General features: G+C 64.3%; 1 protein-coding gene across 1 annotated transcript; it reads left to right on the top strand.

Annotated features, from left to right (window-relative positions):
• Positions 1–206: 206 nt before the first annotated feature.
• Positions 207–19000, top strand: PCSK7 (proprotein convertase subtilisin/kexin type 7). Its single transcript, XM_086626854.1, has 16 exons — positions 207–233; positions 1493–1972; positions 2444–2578; positions 3046–3211; positions 5010–5100; positions 5832–5886; positions 7221–7359; positions 7950–8050; positions 12472–12639; positions 13692–13799; positions 14789–14891; positions 17081–17237; positions 17381–17475; positions 17642–17735; positions 18073–18190; positions 18348–19000. The coding sequence occupies exons 2-16, from the start codon at positions 1505–1507 to the stop codon at positions 18756–18758; spliced, it is 2409 nt and encodes an 802-aa protein (XP_086482980.1). The 5' UTR covers positions 207–233; positions 1493–1504; the 3' UTR covers positions 18759–19000.
• Positions 19001–20162: the final 1162 nt, after the last annotated feature.

Genomic DNA, 20162 nt, shown 5'->3' with positions numbered 1-20162 from the left:
GGCGCGGCGCGGAACGGAACCGAACGGCCCGGCCCGGAGCGGAGCGGAGCGGCTCGGCCCGCGCCCCCGCCGCCCCGCCCTTTCCGGTGCCGCGCGCGGCGGCGCAGAGCGGCGCGCCCCGCCGCGCCCGCGGGCGCCCCCTGGCGGAGCGGAGGCCGCGCCGCCGCCACCGGCGGATGTGACGCCGCTGTCAGCGGCCGCCGTCATCCGGCAGCGGCGCCGGCCCGTGCCCGGTGAGTGTCCGGGGCGCGCCCGGCGGGGCCCGCGGCGGCGGGACGGGGCCCGCGGCGGGCTGTCAGGGCTCGGGGGCGGCGGGACGGGCGGCCGGCGGCCCCCGGGCGCTGCCCGCCTCCGCGCTTGGGCGGGGGGCACCGGCGCGGCTGTCACCGACTCGCCGCCCCGGCGGCCCGCGGGCTCAGCCGGGGCTGAAGGCGGCCGCTCCAGCCCGGGAGCCGGCGGAAGGGGCGCCGAGGGCCCCCCCGGGGGCGGGGGGCACCGGCGACGGGCAGGGGAGCGGCTGCCCCGCCGCGCTGCCCGGCGTGCCCGGGGCGCCCCGGAGCGCTGGGCTGCGGGACCGAGGTTGCTGCCTAGCGCCGAGGCGGGTCCGCCTGCCCCAGCGCCCCGGGCGCGTCTGCCCGGGCAGTGCCGGGTGTGCCCCGGGCCGCCGCGGGGTTCCCGCGGGCGCTGCCCTCCGGAGGTGCCGCTCCGGGAGCGTGGAAGCAGCGAGGGGCAGTTGAAGCTCTTCTTTTCGGGAGGCAGATCCGGGCCCCGGTGTCCAGCACCGCGTGCAGCGGGCGAGTTGTTTCAGAAGCCCACCAAGATGAGAACGGCAGGGTGGTCGCCAAGGGCAAGCTGCCCGGGGACGCGTTCAGCCCCGGGCAGCGCGGGGCGTGGGAAACGGGGCGGCATCTCGGGAGGCTCTTCCCGGCGCCGTGCCCTGGGTGGTGGGACGGGGTCGGACCGGGGCTCGGCGGTGATTTCCACGCTTGCCGGGTGAAAGCAGGTTCCTCCGGCCGCGGAGGTGGCAAACGGGTTCGGTGGGGCCCCGAGAAGAGGAACCGGCTCTTGGCTGCGGGCGCCCGTGGAGCGTGGCGTTGCTCGTGACGTTTGTTTCCGAGGAACCGCGCATCGGTGGTTTCTCGCCAGTTTTTCCACGGTGCCGGGCAACGGTGAGAGAAGGAAGTGGCCCCTCTTCTGCCAGCCAGCATTGCGGTGTGCTCTGCCCACCGGCTGCCACCCCAGCAGACAGGGCAGGCACGGAGGATCCATCCCTGCCCGTCCCAGGTGTGGCCTCCCGGTGCTGCGCCACTGGGAAGGAGCTGCCTTGGCTGGAAGGGGATCTCCGCTGGGCCGGGGGGTGGTGGCAAGCCCAGGTGTGCCAGCGCTGCCCGCCAGGAGCCGTGGGGCTTCAGGAGACCTTCAGGTGAGGCCGTGGCCGCCCTGTTCCGGGTCAGAAGAGGTTCTCACCAGTTTCATCGTCTGCTGTTCGCAGCCCGCCTGTCTGATGCCGCATTGGAAGTGGAGGGTGCCGCTATGGAGCACAGGGATGGAGGCCACGCTCTGTATCCACACGTGCCTTTGGCTGAGCGCCGCCTGGATCCCCCTGGCGTCGTCAGACGGACTGGCCTGCAGCAGGGAATGCACTCCCGGCACTGACACCCGGCACGACAAGCTGACGTGGGCCGTCAGCTTGGACGCACCCGAGGAGGAGCTGGAGCAGCGGGCAGAGGAGCTGGCCCGGACTGCGGGGCTGGTGAACATGGGCCGTGTCGGGGAGCTCAAGGGCCATTACCTCTTCACATACCAGCCCGGCAGCCACGCGGCGCACGAGCCCGAAGCAATAAGGAGGTCGGTGGACACTTTGTTTGCACAGCATGACAGCGTGCGGTGGCACTCGGAACAGAAGCTTCTGAAACGCTCCAAACGCAGCCTGCACTTTAATGATCCCAAGTACCCCCAGCAGTGGCATCTGGTGAGTGGTTTTCCGGTTCCTGTTGTGCCAGCAGGCTCGGACCGTTTGTGTGGCCACGAGCGAGCGGTCACGTGGCAGGCAGAACGGTCGCCTTCTGTCCTTGTGGCAAGGAGAAAGCACGCCGGGAGCTCGCCGTGCCCGCCGCGGTGACGGGGGAAGCAGCTCCCGCAGCTCGCCCCGCACCAGTGGCGCTGGGGTGGGCGGAGGGGTTTTGGCTGGAGCACGCTGTATGGTCAGTGGTGTCCGGCCTGCAGCGCTGGGCGCTCCGCTTCGTGGCTCGAGCGACTGTTGCTCACGGTCCGTGTCAAACAGATCTCCCGTGGCTGTCTCGTGACTCCTCCCTGCGCTCCCAGCCTGGCCCCAGCCCCACACGCCGTAGCCAACATGCCCAAAAGGTCTGGGAGCCCCTTTCCTCACAGCTGACCCACCCTCTGGTTCTCCTCTCCCCTCGCTGTCCCTTCTGGTGCTTAGAACAACCGCAAGAGCCCCGGGAAGGACATCAACGTCACGGGTGTCTGGGAGCGGAACGTGACGGGGCGCGGCGTGACCGTGGTGGTGGTGGACGACGGCGTGGAGCACACCATTAAAGACATACAGCCAAATTACGTGAGTGCCGGCTCCGCGGCGGGCAGGGCAGGGTGGCACGGCTGGCACAGGCCTCTGGCGGGATGGGCAGTGCGGCGTGAGCGTGTGAGTGCCGGGCTGCTGGCAGAGCCTGAACCACGCTGTCACCCTGGGCTCGGCCAGGGCGGGAAGTGCCAGTGGCACACCTTCCCCGGGAGGTTTTGCACCCGAGTTGCAAGGTTACCAGCCTTTGTGCCACCCGTGGGAGGCAGCTGCTTGGGTGTGAGAGCTGGCCTCCCCCAAGCCACAGCAGCTGCTGAAGCTGCCTCTGTCGGTCCCTTTCCCACAGCAGCAGGTAGCAGTGTTGAGCTGCAGCCCTGCGTGGAAGCACCCTCTCAGTTCCCATGACTTCCAGGCTGTTTTCAGCCCATGTCGCGTGCCCTCGAGTCCTGCTTTTCCCAACGGGAGGAGAGCAGAGCGCCGAGTCGTGACTGCAGGTCTGTTTTCAGAGCCCAGAAGGCAGCTATGACTTGAACTCCAACGATCCCGACCCTATGCCTCACCCCGACGAGGAGAACGGCAACCACCACGGGACCCGCTGCGCCGGCGAGATCGCTGCAGTGCCAAACAACAGCTTCTGCACGGTGGGAGTTGCCTACGGGAGCCGCATCGCAGGTACGTGGGCGCCGTGGCACCCCGATGTGCTCGTGCTCGTGCCTGGCTCGTCTTATCTCCAGTTCTGCAGGGCCGGGCACGGCTCCGTGGGAGGGGCGGCTTGGCCGAAGCGCCTCTGAGTCAGCCGGTGCCTTGCTCGGGCTGGTCGGGCTGTCGGAGGGAGGAACCGGTGTCTGCCCCAGCTCCTCTCCAGAGGAGCCAGTTCCTGGCAGAGCAGGATAGGTGTGTGCTGGGGCAGCTTTTCCAGAGCACTCCCAGCGCGCCGCCTGCCCAACCGCAGAGCTTTCGGCAGATGCAAATCCGTACGGCGCAGCCTGAGCCCGGCAAACGTGTGGCAACGTGCCCGCTCTGATGCAGCGCCGCAGCTGGATCTGAAGGCACCGGGGAAGCAAACATTTACCAGTTCCCTGTGCTCCCTTGGTCTCGGCTCTGTCTCGTGCAGATGGACAGGGCACAGAGATCTGGCTGCATGTCTCCTCGGGGATGCCAGGGAACGGGCCACTGTGGTCTCGGCTGTCTCCGGAGGTCTCACGCTCCTTCACAGAGGGAGGCGAGGTCTCTGTGCCGGGCAGGATGTGTGCCTGGCAGAGCAGAGCAGAGGACGGAGCTCCTGTGCCATGGCCCGGGATGGGATTCTCTCTGTACCCGGCAGATGGTGCCACATTCCCTGGCTGTGACAGCAGGGCAGGGAGCACGTGGGCCTCCGGGGTGCCAGTGGGGTGCTGGGGGCCAGGAGCTCGCCCAAGGGTGCTGCGGGCGGCTCTGCACCCCTGCCCTGCGCTTGGCTCCCTCCCTACCTTGGGGCGCTTCCTGAGCAGGCACCCTGATGGTGACACAGCAGGGTTCCCGCGCCCCGGCCGGCCCGGGAGGCTGCGGACAGGCTGCTGGCAAAGCCCGGCTGGCAGAAGGAAGGATGAGCTCATAGTTTAACCGCAGCGCATGGGGAACGGGGAACGGGCAGAGTTTCACCCCGGGCCGCTCAGGCGGGACCTGGCGCTTCCTGGGGCTGCAGCTCTCCCAAGTTCAGGCTGGCCTTGCAGGGTGGGCAGAGCGGAGCAGCATCGAGCTCTGCGGGGGGACAGGGGGGCTGCCCTGGCAGCGTGGAAGCACCGCAGCCAGCACGGTGCCAGCCTGGGGGGGAGAGCCAGGGAGAGTTCCTGGCTGGGCTGCTCCGCTCCTCCGCAGCAGAGGCTCGGATGCGACAGCAAAAAGCCGCACGTGCTGCGCCAGGCAAGAGCCGAGATGGGTGGGCGGGTGCCCTGTTTATAAATAGGCTTAGCTGAGATGTGTGCCTGGCTCCCGTTTGTAACGTCCTTTGCCAGCCTAAACCGGGATGCAGAACTGTCGTTATCAGCAGTTTGTGTCACTGGAAGCTCAGAGCTGAGCTTCATTGGTTTTGTTGGAGAGGTGGCCTTGCCCTCCTGGTCTGAGCACAGTAGCTGGGGTGTCCTGCAGCTCCTGAGCACCTCCCTCAGCGGGCACGCGTGCCATCCATCCCAAAGCGATGCCTGGCTGTGGGGTGACGGCTTGGTTCCGGCAGTGGGGCTGCGGACTGGCTTGGCAGAAAAGCCACGTCCAGCAGAGGACAGGGAGCTGTGCGTGAGGGTGCACGTCCAGTCCCTCGTGCACACCTCGCCCCTGCGGGCTGATCTGCAGGGTTGCAGCTCCAGGACGCCTGGTTCCATCAGGCTGGGAGAGCGAGTGTCCCCGGTGTGAACCTGCCAAGGAATTTGTTTGCACTGTTTACACAGCTTACTGTGATCCGCTTTGGTCACGCTCGTTGTCCTGTGTCCTGCAGGCATCCGAGTGCTGGATGGGCCCCTCACCGACAGCATGGAGGCCATCGCCTTCAACAAGCACTATCAGATCAACGACATCTACAGCTGCAGGTGAGCCCCACGGGGACCCTGAGCCGGGCCACGCTGGCACCCGCTCTGCCTGGGGAGGGGGTCACACCTCCTTGCTGAATGCTCACACCAGCTCCTCTGCTCCTGTGGCTCCAGCTAGCCCCAAGGCACCGAAATTGGTACGGCTTTTGTGGGTGGTGGGAGCGTGCAGGCAGCCAGGCTGTGGGGCAGCAGGTCTGTCCCACAAAGTGAACACCCTGCCTGTCCCCTGGGCTCGGTGCCCACCCAGGCCCTGCAGTCAGGCTATCCAGGGGCTCTGCACAGCTGAATCTGGAGGGCATCTGCAGCCTGGCACATACAGTGGTGCTCTTTGTTACTGCTCTGGTCGTGAGGTCTTCTTCTGAGCGCTGCTGCAGCAGCTCATGCGGGCAGGCTGAGCTGAAGGGGCACTGTGGCCCCCGCTGTGGTTAGGGAGCACTGGCCGAGCCTTGGGACGGGGACTGGAATGTGTGAGAAGTTGGTTGTTAAATAAAAATCAAACATTTCGTCCACTGGAATCTGACCCAGGGGCACAGTGCAGGCACGACAGTGATATCCCAGCAGCAAGGGGCCAACCTGACGGATGGGAAAGTACAGTGCCCTCTGGTCCCAGTCATGGTGCTGGGAATAGCTGGCGGCTGCTTGTAGCTCACTGTAGTGGCAAACTGTAACGGGAGGAAGAGTTACTGTCTGTGACTCCTGGGGTGGTCGCTTCATGGTGTCTCTCTTTGCAGCTGGGGTCCGGATGATGATGGGAAAACCGTGGATGGCCCCCATCAACTGGGAAAGGTAGGAAAGAGTCCCAGCAGCATGGGTCCCCCGCGGGCTGGCCCTCCTGTGCTTGCGGTTTCTTGCCTGCCTGGACAGGCGAGGAGGGACACTGCCGTGGCACAGCACACGCGTGTGTGCTTCCATCGCTGCCAGCGGAGGTGTTCCACCTCACCGTGCGGTGGGCAGAGGTGGCGTTGCTGTGAGAAGGCAGCGTTCAGGCAGTGTTGGATGAGCTTCCAAGGAGAGGCTGGTTCCAGCAGGAAAAGGCTCTTTCGCAACCTCTGGTATTATTCGGACAACTTTTGCAACCCAAGGGACGCTCTCCACTCAGGAGACCGAGCATTCCCAGTGCTACTGGTGGCTCTCAAGGCAGGGAGCGTGCCTTCGAATGCTGGGAGTGACTGAGGGACTGGGGTGATGGCCGTGTTCGCGCTCGGTGGGACCGCAGCGAGGGCAGGGTCAGAGCTGAGGTTGCTCCCGGGGCCATTACAGCACTCTCGTGGCACCCGTGCCGCAGGACCACTGTGAAACGCAGCCACCACCCGGGTGCCACGGCAAGGGGTCACTGAGGGGGCCCCGAAACTGGCACTGCCTTGCTGCTGGGCGGCGGTTCTGCTGAATTTCTCTTTTGCTTGGCAGCCTTTTGCTGCGCTTCTCTAACCGCGAGACAGCAGTTACTGTGCTGCTGGGAGCGGCGCTGACCACGGGGCTGTCGGCTCACGCTGACAAGTGGTTTCCGTTCTGCAAGTGAATTTGTTCCCTTCTGCAGGCAGAGGCAGCCGTAACAAGCTCTGGGGCACGGGGCGCAGGCGGGGCGTCCGGAGGGCGTTCTGCCCCAGGCAGTGTGTGCACCCCTCCGCCTGCCGAGGAGGAGGGCAGGTTTCCAGCGGGATCGGCCGTTCCCCAGGCCAGCCCTTGGCCGCATCCCGCCTTCGGAGCGCACTCGCTCTGCAATCTCGGAGTCTGCTCGGGGCTGTAACAGGCACAGCTCCCCGACCCCGCTCGCCGGGTGAAGCACAGCCCGGAGGGGTTGTGGCCGTCCCCGCCATCACCCCGAGTCCTTGGCAGGGCTGGTGACCGAAATCTCGGAGCGTGGGCTTTGGTTGCTGGGTGGAGGGGCCGGGACAGAGCGTTCCAGCACGTCCCGCGCGTGCGAGCAGCCTGCAGGGCGACCGCTTCCCCGGCTGGGGAGAGGCGCGTCCGTCTGTGCCGGGCTAGCAGCGAGGTGCACTGCCGGGTCCGGGAGGCTCGCGGCCACGTGTGCCAGCCACGGCAGCTGGCAGCAGCCCTCTGGGGTCGGCGGGGAAGGGCCTGCCTACATGCCCTGAGCAGCAACACTTCCTTCTCCGCAGGCCGCCCTGCAGCACGGCGTGATCGCGGGTCGCAGGGGCTTCGGGAGCATTTTCGTCGTGGCCAGTGGCAACGGCGGGCAGCACAGCGACAACTGCAACTACGATGGTTACGCCAACTCCATCTACACCGTCACGATAGGTGAGCGCGCGAGTCCTCTGTCTCGTTCCTTCCCAGTGTGGAGAAAGGAGATCATCCCAAAGCACAGAACCTGCCCAGCGGCATGCTGACTGGATAGTGGGAGTCTGTGGGAAAGTGTCTGTCCTGTGGAACTGAACCTTGTGCAGAGGTGCTGGGCTTCAGTTTTCTACAGTTTTCTTTTGGCCTACAGAGTCCCAAGAAATTCCTGCCTACCGTCAGGCCTCCGTCACGGGGGCTGTGGCAGACACGCTGCCGCGTTGAGGCAGTGGCCGGAAACGCAGCGTTCCCATCACGTGTGTTAGGAAAGAAACACGTAATCCGTTTTCTCGAGGGCAGAGCTACACGAGGGCTGGAAGATCGGTGTAATTTCACGCACAGTGAAAGGTTGTTTGTTATGGGGCCTTTCCTGTAGATCTCCCAGCCATGAAAAGCACAGGCTAGGGTCTGATTTCCCTGCCCAGCTCGCAGCCTTTGAGGAAGCCCAGCTAGCCCAGCTAGCAGGACAGGTCCTCGGGGGCTCGTCACCTTGCAATTTCAGCAGTTGGAGCGAAAGAGGCGCCTTACGGTCAGTGCCTTTTACTTTTTGCCAGGCGCAGTGGACGAGACGGGCTCCATGCCGTTCTATGCCGAGGAATGCGCCTCCATGTTGGCGGTGACCTTCAGCGGCGGGGACAAGATGATGAGGAGCATAGTGAGTACCACACAAGGCACACGTCTGCCTCTGTGCTCTGCTGGCCACACCTGGAACAGCCCCGTGCGGAGAAGGGGTGCAGCTCTGTCCCTGCTGCCGCGCGCCTGCCGTAGGCTGGGAGTTGGGTTCCTCCGCGAGGCCGGGAGCGAACGTGCTTTTTGTCTTGGTGCTACAGAAACAGTGCTCTGAGAGGGAGGTTCCTGTTCCTCGTTGTTCCCCACCTCGTCACTCACGGTGCAGTGACCCCCTCTCTGCCAGGGTGTTCACGGGCACGCCGAGTTCCTGGCCCCAAACGCAGATTGCGGCGTGTGTCGTGTTCGCTGCCCCAAGCGCAGGCAGCTGTCAGACCCAAGGGCACAGGGACTGGGCTCCCTCACCCCCCTGCTCTGCGCAGCTGGGAGCTGCAGGCAGACAGCTTCCGAGACGGGGTCTGAAGGAATTCCTCTGCACCGTGTCCCTGGGAACGTCATCCAGGGCGCTCCCCTGGCTCAGCCCCGGCGGCGGCCGTCAGAACATGAGCTTGTTCCCAGCTGCGCCTGTGCCCCTTGGCACGGCGAGGAGGCAGCCCGCAGCGAGACTCCCACACTGCCGTGGGCTTGCCTGAAGAGAAGGGGGCAGGGATGGCTGCGGCTCAGCTCTGGGGGGCTGCAGCACTCCGTGCCCAGCCAGCCGCCCTCGCTTCAGCTCCGAAGGGATGCCCGAGCACGAGGGGCTGGGAGCAGCATCGGGCTCTTTAAACTACTTGGCCCCAGCTGCTTCTCTGTTCTGGCACACTTGCCTCTCCCAGCTGAATTTTTCAGAATATTTTTATCAGCTTTTCCTTTTTTTTGCCAAAAAATGACTTCTTGTCAACAAAATGTCCTTTTTGCCCGAGCCAAGCAGCCGGGCGTGTTTTCCCCAGCCCCAGGCCTGACCCAGCGTGTTCCTCCCTCGGTGCTGGCGCACTCAGGGGCTGTCAGGCTCACCAGCCTGTACGGCCGTGACCCGTTCCTGTCCCAGCGCGGACCGCAGAGCCCAAGCCACCCGGGGCAGCTTGGTGTAAACGTCACCGGCTCCCAGGCCTGCCTGTGTGGGGCTGGGTTGTCCCTGGCTCAGCAGGCTCTAGGAGGATCTCCCATCAGTACAGGCAGATCCCAAAGGTGCTTTCCTGGCAAAGCCGATGAGGCAGCGAAGTCCCAGTGGCAGATCAGCACCAGCAGCGTGTGGTCGGGGGTCTCGGGGGCCCTGACAGACGAGAGGCAGTGCCTGGGGTGCTGCTGCGAGCAGGGACGTGTGACTGTGGCTCTGTGCCTGCCAGAGAGGACCTGAATCCAGCCTTGTCAAACAGGCTTCCCCGCGTGCTGGGTAAACTGGGGCAACAGGGAGAGCCTGGGTTCCTCAGCCACCTGGGTGGGACTCAGCAAGTTCCTCTCGCAGTCCAGAGCCAGGGCAGGAGTCCGTGCCGAACCAGAGCACGGCATAATCTGCCTGGAGCAATGGCTCAGCTCACGCGGCGGGGAAAGTAAAACCCAGGATGGAGCTCATTTTTCCTTTCAGAAATAACTTCAATCGTCCCAAGCTGGTTTGGAAACTACTGGTGCTAGGAAAAAAGGGAACAGCAGCCAAGCAAGGGCTCTGCTGCGCTTTCATCGGGAGTCACAGAGTTTTGGGTTTATGTCCAGCTTCCCCCAAGCCTGCTGCTGGTGACAGCGCTTTGAAGGTCTCCAGCGCTCCTTCATTTCGAATACGGGCCTTATGGGACGCTGACGCGGGAGCTGGTATTGCAGCGGGGAGCCAGGAGGAGATGCCACGCGTAGCCTGGGCACAGCACGTGCCAGAGAGCCGTCCTGTTTCTGTGCAGTACCGCGATCGCTCCTTTAGCGAGCTCGTGCCACTTACGTGCCCCTTTTTCTGAGGATAGTCTGCTCCCAAATGCCCTTCAGCTGTGCCCCAGGGAGCTCAGAGTTAACTTCTCAGCAGCCATCTGCTGGGTTTTTTTCTTTTACCAGACTATAAACTTTGTGTGGTTTCCTTAATGGGAAGAATTTAATACGGCTTCTGGCACTAGCTGCGTTTCCTACTGAAAGTTTGTGCTGCTCAGGGTGTTCCTTGTAGGACGTGCAGCATCCGAGCACGAGCTGGAGCTGTCGACAGCTGGCGGAACGTTACGGAGTCAAACCCAGAAGGCAAGGAAGCCTGCAGCTTTGGGCAGTTGCAGGCTGTCCCCAGGGGGAGCACCGGGAGACTGGCACGTTTGGTTTGCAGTGAGGAGGCAGAATTTGGGAACCTCCCAATGCCTCTTTTGCGGCTTTGCACGGCCTTGTATGATCCCTCTGCAGAGGCCCAGCTATGCCGGAGCGACGCTGTGGTCAGCAGGGAGGATGAGGAAGGTCCTGAACCATAACTGCCTTGAGTTTCCCCTGAAGTTGCTTAGTTCAGCCCTAGTTCCTCTCTCTCTCTTCCCAAAGAAAGCTATCTGTTTCTCAACTGGGATGTGTTGTCCCTGAAGAGAGGGTGTCCCAGGACTCCTAATGGTGAGCTTGAGGTCTCTCTGAGTAGCAGCTCTGAAGCAGCAGCAGCAGCAGCTCGTTTGTGCTGGTGTTTTGGTCCTGAGGCAGCAGGCTCCGTGCGTGTGTCCAGGTACGCTGGGGGACGTTCGCGGTGTTCGATCGGGGTCGTGTGCCTCTCCCTGAACTGGGGCTGGTTTTCATGCGCGAGGAGCAGAGATGTCACCTCCAAAGGCCACGGGGATGTTGGCTGAAATCGGAAGCCGCTTCTTCTGTAGCCAAGTGGGCTGTGAGCAGGGGCGAGAGGACCAGTGCCTGTGTGGGACCCTGCCGTGCCTTGGCTATTGCTCCCCCAGCAACCATCCGTGGTCCAGAGCGGTGGACAGCTGCTGGTCCTTATCCTTAGCCAAGCGCTGTGCGAACGGTGGCTGCAAAGGTGCTTTCCTGCCCTCGCCCTGGGGAGAAGCTGCCTGAGCTGCTCTGCTCAGCCCTGCCCTGGGCTGTTGGTGTCCCAGCTCCCAGCACAGGGCCATGTCTCTTGACTAGGGAACTGTGGTGTCATCTTTCCTGTCTCGTACTGGTTTTTGCTGGGTACCCGTGTCTCGGCCAGGAGCTGCCTGGGAAATGTTTCCAGGCTTTTCAGCAGCTAATCCCTGACCCTCTCCCGCTGCTGCTGCCCTGGTCTTGTTGTTGTTCTGGTCTCGGCTGAGGGAGGATGACGGGATATCTGGCTGCCCCTCCTGTCTCCCAGCTTGATCTCAGCAACCACAGAGAGAAAGAAATCTCATGTGCTGCAAATTCCTCCCTCCTGTCTGCGGGGTGGCTGCCCGTGCAGAAGAGACAGCTGGGAGGTGGACAGATTGGTCGTGTTCGTGCAGGCAGGAGGTGTAGGACCCCCCTTCCCATGTCTTTCCTCTGGAGGAGGAATCAGAACTTCGCCGTTTTGTCTGAAAGCCTTCTGCGAAGGGGTCGGACTCCGGACGCCGGCCCTGGCGTGCTGTGTTCAGACTGGGTGCTTCCCTACTGCCCCAGCTCGCCTTTCCCTGCGGTTGTAGAGCGGTGGGAGGCATCCCTGGGCGAGGGACCGTGGATGCTCAGCTACGGTCCCTCCTTCTGACGTGGCAAATCTCTTGGGAAGAGACGTGAAGGTGCTGTGTAAGTGTCTGTGGTCCCCTTTAAAGACTGCTGCGTGCCCCGTCACGGTGCGGAGAAGCCCAGCTCTTCGGCCGGGCATCGCGTGCAGCAATGCTCTCCCCTGCCTGGGCTGTCACGCTCTGATTCCCACTCTCTGCCAAATCTCACACCCTTTTTCCTGCTCAGAAGCTTTCCCATCTGTTCACCTGGGGTGGACCGCGGACCAGGCACGCCTGGCTGGGCTGGCAGCCTGGCAGAGCGGGGAGAGGCACTGCTGGCTGCACAAAGCACCCTTGTCATTGCCATAGCGGCCGTGCCGCAGGGGCTGGGTCAGATCCTCTCTGCCCCGGGATGGGCAGCTCAGCCCAGCCAAAGGTGTCCTGCAGCAGAGGAGGTTTCCCCTGTCCTCAGCAAATAATAACTGGGTGCCTCCGAGGGCCCCGGGCACCGCAGGAGGGGGCTCCCCACCGTCTGCCCTGCTCTCTGCAAGGAGCGCAGCCACTGGTCTTGTTTCTGCCGCTGTGCTTGGGCACTGCTCATTTCTTGGCTGCGTCCAGGGTGATGGTGGGGAGCCCCAGAGCTCACGTCTCTCGTGCCCTTTGCATGGTGTGAGGGCCACGCTCTCCTGTGTCCCCGGGGCTTGGCTTTTGCTGGCAGTTGCGTTGCAGGCTGAGCATGGGCTGCCGGTGGAGATGGCTTGGTGAGGCCACGGCTCGGGGCCAGGGCTGCGTGCCCGGTTGCTCGAGTACCTGCGTGGCAAACGGTGGCCTGACAGGAGGTGTCTCTCCTCTTTCTTGGAAGGTGACGACAGACTGGGATTTGCAGAAGGGCACGGGCTGCACGGAGGGCCACACGGGGACGTCAGCCGCTGCCCCTCTTGCCGCCGGGATGATCGCGCTGATGCTGCAGGTGCGGCCGTGTCTCACCTGGAGAGACGTCCAGCACATCATTGTCTTCACTGCCACCAAGGTGAGTGGTCCTCCCTCCGGCTCCCCTTCAGGGCTGCTGCAGGATGGCCGAGGTCCCGCTGAGCACATCTTTGTTTATGTCTGCCTGCCCCTCCGTAAATCTCCCGGTTGTCTGGCTCCCAGCAAAGGGACTTCATTTTCCCCTCACCCCTTGTTCCTCCCAGGAATGCAGCTGAAGCTTTTTCCTCTGTCATGATAATAAATGGGGTATTTGCTCCCGGGAATGCCTCCATCTGCCTTCGTACAGGTCTTCCAGGGGCTCACCGTGCCTCTCCCGCAGGCACCGGGAGCGTGTGTGTGTGCATGCGGTGCAGCCTTCGGCACGCATCTCTGCCGTGCCACCCCGCAGCCCGCGCAGTGGGAGGGCGAGGAGCCCTGCCCTGCCCTGGCCCTTCCTGAGGCTCTCCAGAGAGTCGGGCTCCTGGAAGCAGACACGTGGGAGAGCTCAGCAGCAAACACGGCCCTTCCTTTCGCTCGGCCTCGACTCCAGCACAGCTTCCTTCCCTGCGGAGAGCAGGAGTGGGAACTGGTGGAGCTGCCTGACTCGGCTGAGGGACAGGGCTTCTTCCGCACTCCTCTGGGGAGCAGGACTCTGTGTCCAGCTCACGCTGTGCTCGCCTTGGCACAGGGCAGTGTTTTCCACAGCTGCAGCCAGCATTACCGGAGCACTACAGCCCGAGAAGTGATGGGACCCAGATCTGTCCTGGCTGAGCTCTTGTTGATCTAAAGGACTCGGCTCCTTCTCCCCAGGGCTTCTGCCATCCCACAGGCTGTGGCTTAGGGAGCAGCTGGGATGTTTCAGAGCAGAGGCATTTGTGCCCTTTCCTGCTGTTGGATTTCCTTTCTGAGGAGCTGGGAAGCCTGTTTGTCCTGGGACTCGTTTCAAACAAAGGTCAACCTGTTTCTTTCTAATAAGGCCATGTGGGTTTGCCTCCCCGCTGCTGCGGGATGTTTCTGAGCCTCTTTCCCTTCAGGCCCGGCTCCCTTTGCTCTGAGTTTGCGGGGCTGCCGGCATCCCCCAGGGTAACAAGGGCGCCCTGCGTTTCTTTCCAGTACGAGGATCGTCACGCCAAGTGGGACGTCAACCGGGCCGGCTTCAGCCACAGCCACCAGCACGGCTTCGGCTTGCTGAACGCCTGGAGGCTGGTGAACGCTGCCAAGGTATTCCCCTCCTGGCCCCGGCGTGCCCCGCAGGCAGGCAGAGCGGACCCAGCCCCGTGCCTGCGACAGGTGCCGCACCGGCAGCGCCGCGCGGTGACACTGCTGCCGCTCAGGGCCGGCGCTTTGGCCATCGCCCCGCCGGCCCTCGCTGTAAGGCTGCTTTTGGTATGAAGTCATGAGGCTTTCGGCAATGCCCGAAACCTGCGCCCGAGCTGCTGCTCCCTCAGCACTATATATAGCCATGGGCCAGAGCCCTCGCTGGTGGGAGACGACAGCGCTGATTCATGGCTCGGGGAGTTTCGTCAGCAGCCCCAGCACCTTCCTCCCTCCCTGCGCAGCGGGCTCCGGGGAGGGTGTCGTGTCCCCAGGAAGCGGGGTGTTCTCAGCTGGCAGCAATGGGCTCCGCGTCCAGGGGGCTGCTGAGGGAGTGGTGTGGTCAGAGCGGGCAGGGGCATCCCCATCTCTTCCTCCCTGTGCCTCCAGTCACATGGAGACCAGGGCACATCCCTTTGGCACAGAGCACCAAGCAGTTGTGCCGGGTCGCTGCCCATTGCCAGCAACGCCCCCTGTTTCACTGGGGCTTTCAGGCTGCTCTCTCTTCCTGCAGGCCTTTGGCTTCTGCTTCGCTTCCTGCCCCTCTGCGCCTGGGTTTGAAACGGGATGGCTTCAAGGAACTGCTCAAAGCCACTCAGGTGGTGGCAGAGACAAACCCAGAGCTGGTCTCCATGGGCCGCTCGAGCCCGCAGGCAGCGGCTTCCCTCGCACTCGTAGGCGTGCGGGCACTCCTCTCCTGCCCGCGGCGCTCGCTGCAGCCCCTGCGTGCCTCTGCGTGGCATCGGGAGAGGCCCCTGGCCAGGGCCCCCGTCCCCACACATGGGGTGCGCTACGGCCAGGAGCGGCTCGAGCAGTGGTGGGAGAGTGCGAGATGGACGTGCCGGGAGGGTGCGACCCCGTGCCGAATCCTGAATCCTCTCGCCTTTCCCCGGCAGATCTGGGAGTCCGTCCCGTACCTCGCCTCGTACGTCAGCCCTGCGCTGAAGGAGGGCAGGAGCATCCCGCTGCTCCCACGGGAGCTGGAGGTCGCCTGGAACGGTAAGAGCAGGTGTGCCCCGCGAGAGCACGTGCTTGTACGTACCAAGGCCGGCGATCCAGCCCCTTCCTGCTGGCATGGGGCGCCGCTGGGCATGCTGACAGCCTGGCAGGGCGGGCCCTGGGCTGCGCAAGGCTGCAAAGGGGTTAAGTGTTGGGCTGCCTGAGCTTTTTCCTCTCTCCTGCTGCTGCCCTTCCCTAGGGAATCTGTGTCCAATGATGTGGCCCCCTCCCCATAACCCCATCCCGTAGATTGATGCCTTTGAGGAGCCAGACAGGCATTAGCAAGCGTGGCCAGGCTGGGCAGCAGCCAGACCTGCTCCTCTGGCTTTGACCATTTTAGGTAATGCTCCAGCTCCCGACTTGGCCAGCCCCTGTCCGCATAAACAAGGCGCTGCTCCCGCTGCTACCAGTGGGAAGGAGAGCTTGGCCCCCAGCCCTTCCCAGTCCCCCAGCAAGGCCCGGCTCTCTGGCTGGGCACAGCTCCTTGCGCTGAGGCTGAGCCGCCCGCCCCCTCGCTGTTCCACCAGAGATCCTGGGCCCCTCGCTGCCCCAGCTGCAGCTCCTGGCAGAAGTGCTGGGGCTTGGCAGTGCCCAGAGGCGGTTCCCCAGGTTAGAAGTCCCCCTGGAAAGAGTTTGGAGCTCTTGCAGGTGGTCCTGTTCCTCCCTTCCTTGCTGCAGGCTGAGGAGATGCTGGGCAGGCCCTGGGCACATCCTCCCTCTCTCCTGTCCCTGCTCGGCAGCGCTGGTCTGGCTCTGCAGCACCTTGCAGGTGCCAGCGCCGCAGGGCTCCAGAGGGACAGAGGGGTGACACCTGCCCCTCAGGCTGGCGGTGGGGTCAGCCCCGCTGCGCCTCCGAGGAGAGGGCTGGGGGTCGAGCAGCTCCTGCCCTGAAAGGAGGTGTGAGCTGGAAGCTGAGCGGCACACAGAGTTTGGGAGAGGCGGAAAAGCGGCCGTTTGGAGAGGAACGTGTGGCCGGGGACACTGCTGTACCCCAGGTACTGCAGGGTTAACCCTTTCCCCATGTGGCCCCCGGGACTGTCCCAGCCGGCGCTGCAGGCAGGCTGCCTGGTTCTGGGGTGCTTAGAAGATGTTGGGGAGCACCCGCCTGCCGCTCGGCCGGGGCTGCCAGGAGGAGGGCGAGCCACAGGCTGCCATGTGCCGTGGAGCGAGCCGGGGTTTCCGGCGCTATAATCAGCAGCTCTGGGGCGGTGAGCATCCGTCTGCGGGGCTGCCAACGGTGTGAGAAGGACGCCAGGCTTCTCATCCCAGTCCTCTTTCCAAACCTGGCTCCTGTGTAACCATGGGTTCGTAGCAGCCTCCGGGGCTGCCAGAAGCTGGCACAAATCCAGGGTGGGAAGGGTTGGATGAGGGGCGAGGTGTTATTTCAGTGGCCAAAGCGCTCTGGGTGGGCTCCTGAACCCACAAGCCGTGAGTCAGGGCGGTGATGTCAGGGAGCCCGCGGGGCAGTGGCACGAGTTGTGCTGAAAGGAGGATTCGGCTGGAGGCGAGAGGCTGCTGGTACCCAGGAGGGCAGGGAGGCATGCCTGGGCCCCTCCTTGTGGGTTTGTATCGCCTTCCTGCTCTGGGACGTGCTGGGAGATGCCCCAGAGTCAGCTTTCCCACTGCTAGTGCTGCTGTTGCCTTTCACCCCTCCTTCCTCACCACCTCCTCCTCACCCCTTCCTCACCATCCTGCCTGGTCCTGGCTGGACGTGGGGAGGGAACAGAGGGCACAGCTGCGGGCAGAGGGCAGCCAGTACCAGGTGCCTCCTGCCCCTCTGGCGTGGGAGGACTTGACCTCTGACACACGTGAAGCAGCCCAAGCACGCCATGGGGTGCCCGGGAGGAAGCGTGCCAGGACACCTTTCCCCATGCCAGCCAGGGAGGTGCACAGGTGGCTCGGCTTGGGCAGACAAGGAGGCTCCTCGTGGAGCATGGACCAGGGCCAGGCCTCCAAGCGTGGCATGGCTTTGCTGCCGGGCGCCTGGCAGAGCCTCCCCGTGCCGGGTGTGGCTGCCCTGGCTCCTGCCTCTTGCTCCGGGGGCACAGGCACGCAGGGCAGCTGGGAGCAGGCAGAGACGAGCGTGTGTGTCCTGCCAAGTGGTGGCACAGCAGACCCTTAGGGCCGGCTGGAAGTGAGGACTCCATCCTGGCCACCAGCCTCGGCAAACTCTGCCTTCCCTTTCCCAGTCACCCCCATGGACCTGGAGCTCTCCGGCATGAGAACCCTGGAGCACGTGGCAGTCACTGTCACCGTAACCCACCCCCGCCGCGGCAACCTGGAGATCAGGCTCTTCTGCCCCAGTGGCATGATGTCCCTGATAGGGACCACCAGGAGCATGGACTCGTAAGCACCAAGGGGGCGGGGGAGTGGCGGCTCACGCTGCAGGGCAGGACGCTCTCCGAGCAGGAGAGCCAGAGCCCATGTCCAGCCTCGCGGCTCGGGCTATGTTACCATCTCATGGGTCATTTCTCCTCACCCTTTGGCAGGGACCCCAATGGCTTTGCTGACTGGACCTTCTCCACGGTCCGGTGCTGGGGCGAGGAAGCACAGGGCACATACAGGCTGGTCATCAGGGACATTGGTGAGTCCTGCCTTCCAGGGGTCCTTCCTGGGGTGGTGGCAGCAGCTGCGTGCCGTGTCCCGGCGAGCTGCCAGCTCAGCACCTGGGCGGTGGCGAGTTAGCTCTCTGCGGTGCTGCCCAGCTGGGTGGGAGAGTTCCCCACTGGTCCAACCGGTTTCTTCCCCAGGAGATGAGAGCCTGAGACCTGGGACCTTGAAGCAGTGGCAGCTGACCCTGTACGGCTCCTCCTGGTCCCCAGCAGAGATGAAGGAACGGCAGAGGTAGGACACCACAACCCCATCTCAGTGGGGAGACAGGAGGTGGAGGGCTGAGGCATGTTATCAGAAGTCTCTGAGCTTGCTTGCTGCTTGGCCGTGGCACCGTTGCTGCGGGATGCCTGGCAAGATGAGGCTGCAGCCTGGTCCTGGCCCCTGGTGCGGGGCACTGGGGCTGCCCTCAGTGCACTGCACAGGGGAGCTGTGGGCTGTTGACTGGATCTGACCCAGGAGGGCAGCCCTCAGTGGTGGAAGAGCTGCTCCAGGTCCTTTGTGGGCATTTGGGACCGTCCTCGGAACAGCCCTGCCCACGAGACCCTCATGGGGTGCCTCTGTCCCCCAGGCTGCTGGAGGATGCCATGAGCGGGCAGTACCTGAGCAGCGACTTCTCCTTGCCCTGCCCGCCGGGGCTGGAGATCCCTGAGGAGCAGCACTACACGATCACAGCCAACACCCTCAAGGTGAGCCTGCATGCGAGTGGGGAGGAGACCCCATGCTCTGCAGGAGAGTTCTGGAGGAGCGGGAACCTCCTGGCGCTGTGCCCTCTCTGCTGGGTGATGGGACAGGGCCCTGAGGTGGTCGAGGGCTTTGTTTCTCAAGAGGTTTCCTCCTCCACAGACCCTCCTGCTGTTGGGATGCTTCGCCGTGTTCTGGACTTTCTACTACATGCTGGAGGTTTGCCTGACCAGGAACAACGTGGGGCTTGACCTCACCTGCAACGGCTCCACCGCCTGCAGATGGTACCAGCAGGGAGGGAAGCACAGAGCCCTGGAGAGCGGCCTGGAGATGGAGTCTGTGCCGCTCTACCGGGAGAAGGACATCGAGGACGTCGAGATGGAGTGCGAGCACCCGGAGCCTTCCCAGGAGGACGAGGGGGAAGAGCCGTCCTGGACCCCCACCCGCCCCAAGCTCCCCAGCAGCGGCAGAGCCACGAGCTTCCATGAGGCAGCCCCCGCCGGAGCAGGGTACCTTGGCCGGGAGGCGACGGCCGAGCTCCTCTCGGAGGACAGGGAGCACCAGGCGTGCTAGCTGGGGCTGGGGGTTTGGGCTGCGTCCCTCCCTCTCGGTACGTCCTTCCCGAGCACGGGCAGCAGAGAGACTTCCTGAGCCACCAGGACTGTTGCCGTTGTGTCCGGCGGAAGGTGGCGTTGGAAGTGGCTCAGAAACGAGGAAAAGAGTGCTGGCAGCGGAAGGGGAGCTTCCCTTTCCCTCGCTCTGGAAAACAAAGCAAGCCTTAAACCCATTCCTAAGGGAGCCTGCCCCGCAGCGACGCGCAGGGCTCCCCGTGTCGCGTGGAGCTGGGCCCCGTGCCGATGCCTCCCGGGCGCGCGGTGCCCGCAGCGGAGCTCCGCGCAGAGCCCCGTGCATGCCGCAGCTCTCGCAGCCTGGCAGCGCGGGGAGGAAGTGTCGCTTCGCCCCTCATTTCTGCAAAGTGAGCCTGGAAAATGCGACGGGACCCCTGGCAGCCGCCTCTGCAGGCAGGGACCCCACAGCGCTGCCGTTTGCTTGCCCCACTGGGCTGGGAGCTGGCCCGTGCCCACCAGTGGCACCCAGCTTGGAAGCGGGGAGCCGTTTTGCCCGTCTCCAGCCAGCGCTTGCTCCCTGTCCCTTGTGCTCTGACCTGGTCGCCTCCTCCTCCTCCTCCCCCGCTGGCACCGAGCAGCCCTGCGGTGGGGGAGGCGGAAGGCAACAGGGCTTTCTCCACCGTCCTGCTCCGGGGGACGGGACGGGGCTGTCCCTGCTGCGGTGGGCACGGAAGGTGGCAGCTGGAGCTGGCCACAGGTATCGTGGCAGCTCGAGCTCGTGGCGGCTGCTTCCCCCATTGCCTCCCCGCCACTCACGGGGGCCTCGGTTCGTGCCCGATGCCCAGGAGGGCCACGGCCGTGGGCGATGCCCGCTTTGGGCCAGGGAGGGGACCTCGAGTTGCTCTGGCAGCGGCTCATCTGCGAGCAAGGGTGGCTTGTTCCTGTCTTGGGGTCCGTCGGTTTATTTTTTTAACGCCGGGGTTTGTTTTTTTAATCAGCCAAGCCCTTTTGTGTAGCTTTCCAAATAAAGTCTTGAAAACCCTCCTCTCCCCCATCGGTCGCTCCTCTGCCCTCCCAGCGCTTTCTCGCTGTGCAAAGCGGAGTCTCCCAGCACCTCCCAGCCCCGGTGCCCGCGGGGAGGCCGTGCTGGGGCCGCTCGGGGCCACCCTCCGTGCCGCGCTGCCCGGGAGCAGGGATGCGTGGGGCTGCGGCGGGCAGGGAGGCGAGGGCTGGGCCAGAGCGGTTGGAAGGAGCGAGGAGGAAGGTCGGGCGGGAGGCGGCAGAGCCATGCGAACTGGGCAGGGAGAGCCCCATCCCAGCCCTGATGTTCCCAGGGTCGGAGCAGACGCGGCCCAGGCGGCCGGAGCGGCTTTTACGGAGGGCGGCTTCGGCGTTCCCAGCACCGCCG

The sequence above is a fragment of the Tauraco erythrolophus genome, chromosome 26, assembly GCF_009769465.1.
Source record: "Tauraco erythrolophus isolate bTauEry1 chromosome 26, bTauEry1.pri, whole genome shotgun sequence".
NCBI lineage: Eukaryota > Metazoa > Chordata > Aves > Musophagiformes > Musophagidae > Tauraco > Tauraco erythrolophus.
This window is presented reverse-complemented; position numbering and strand designations above follow the sequence as displayed.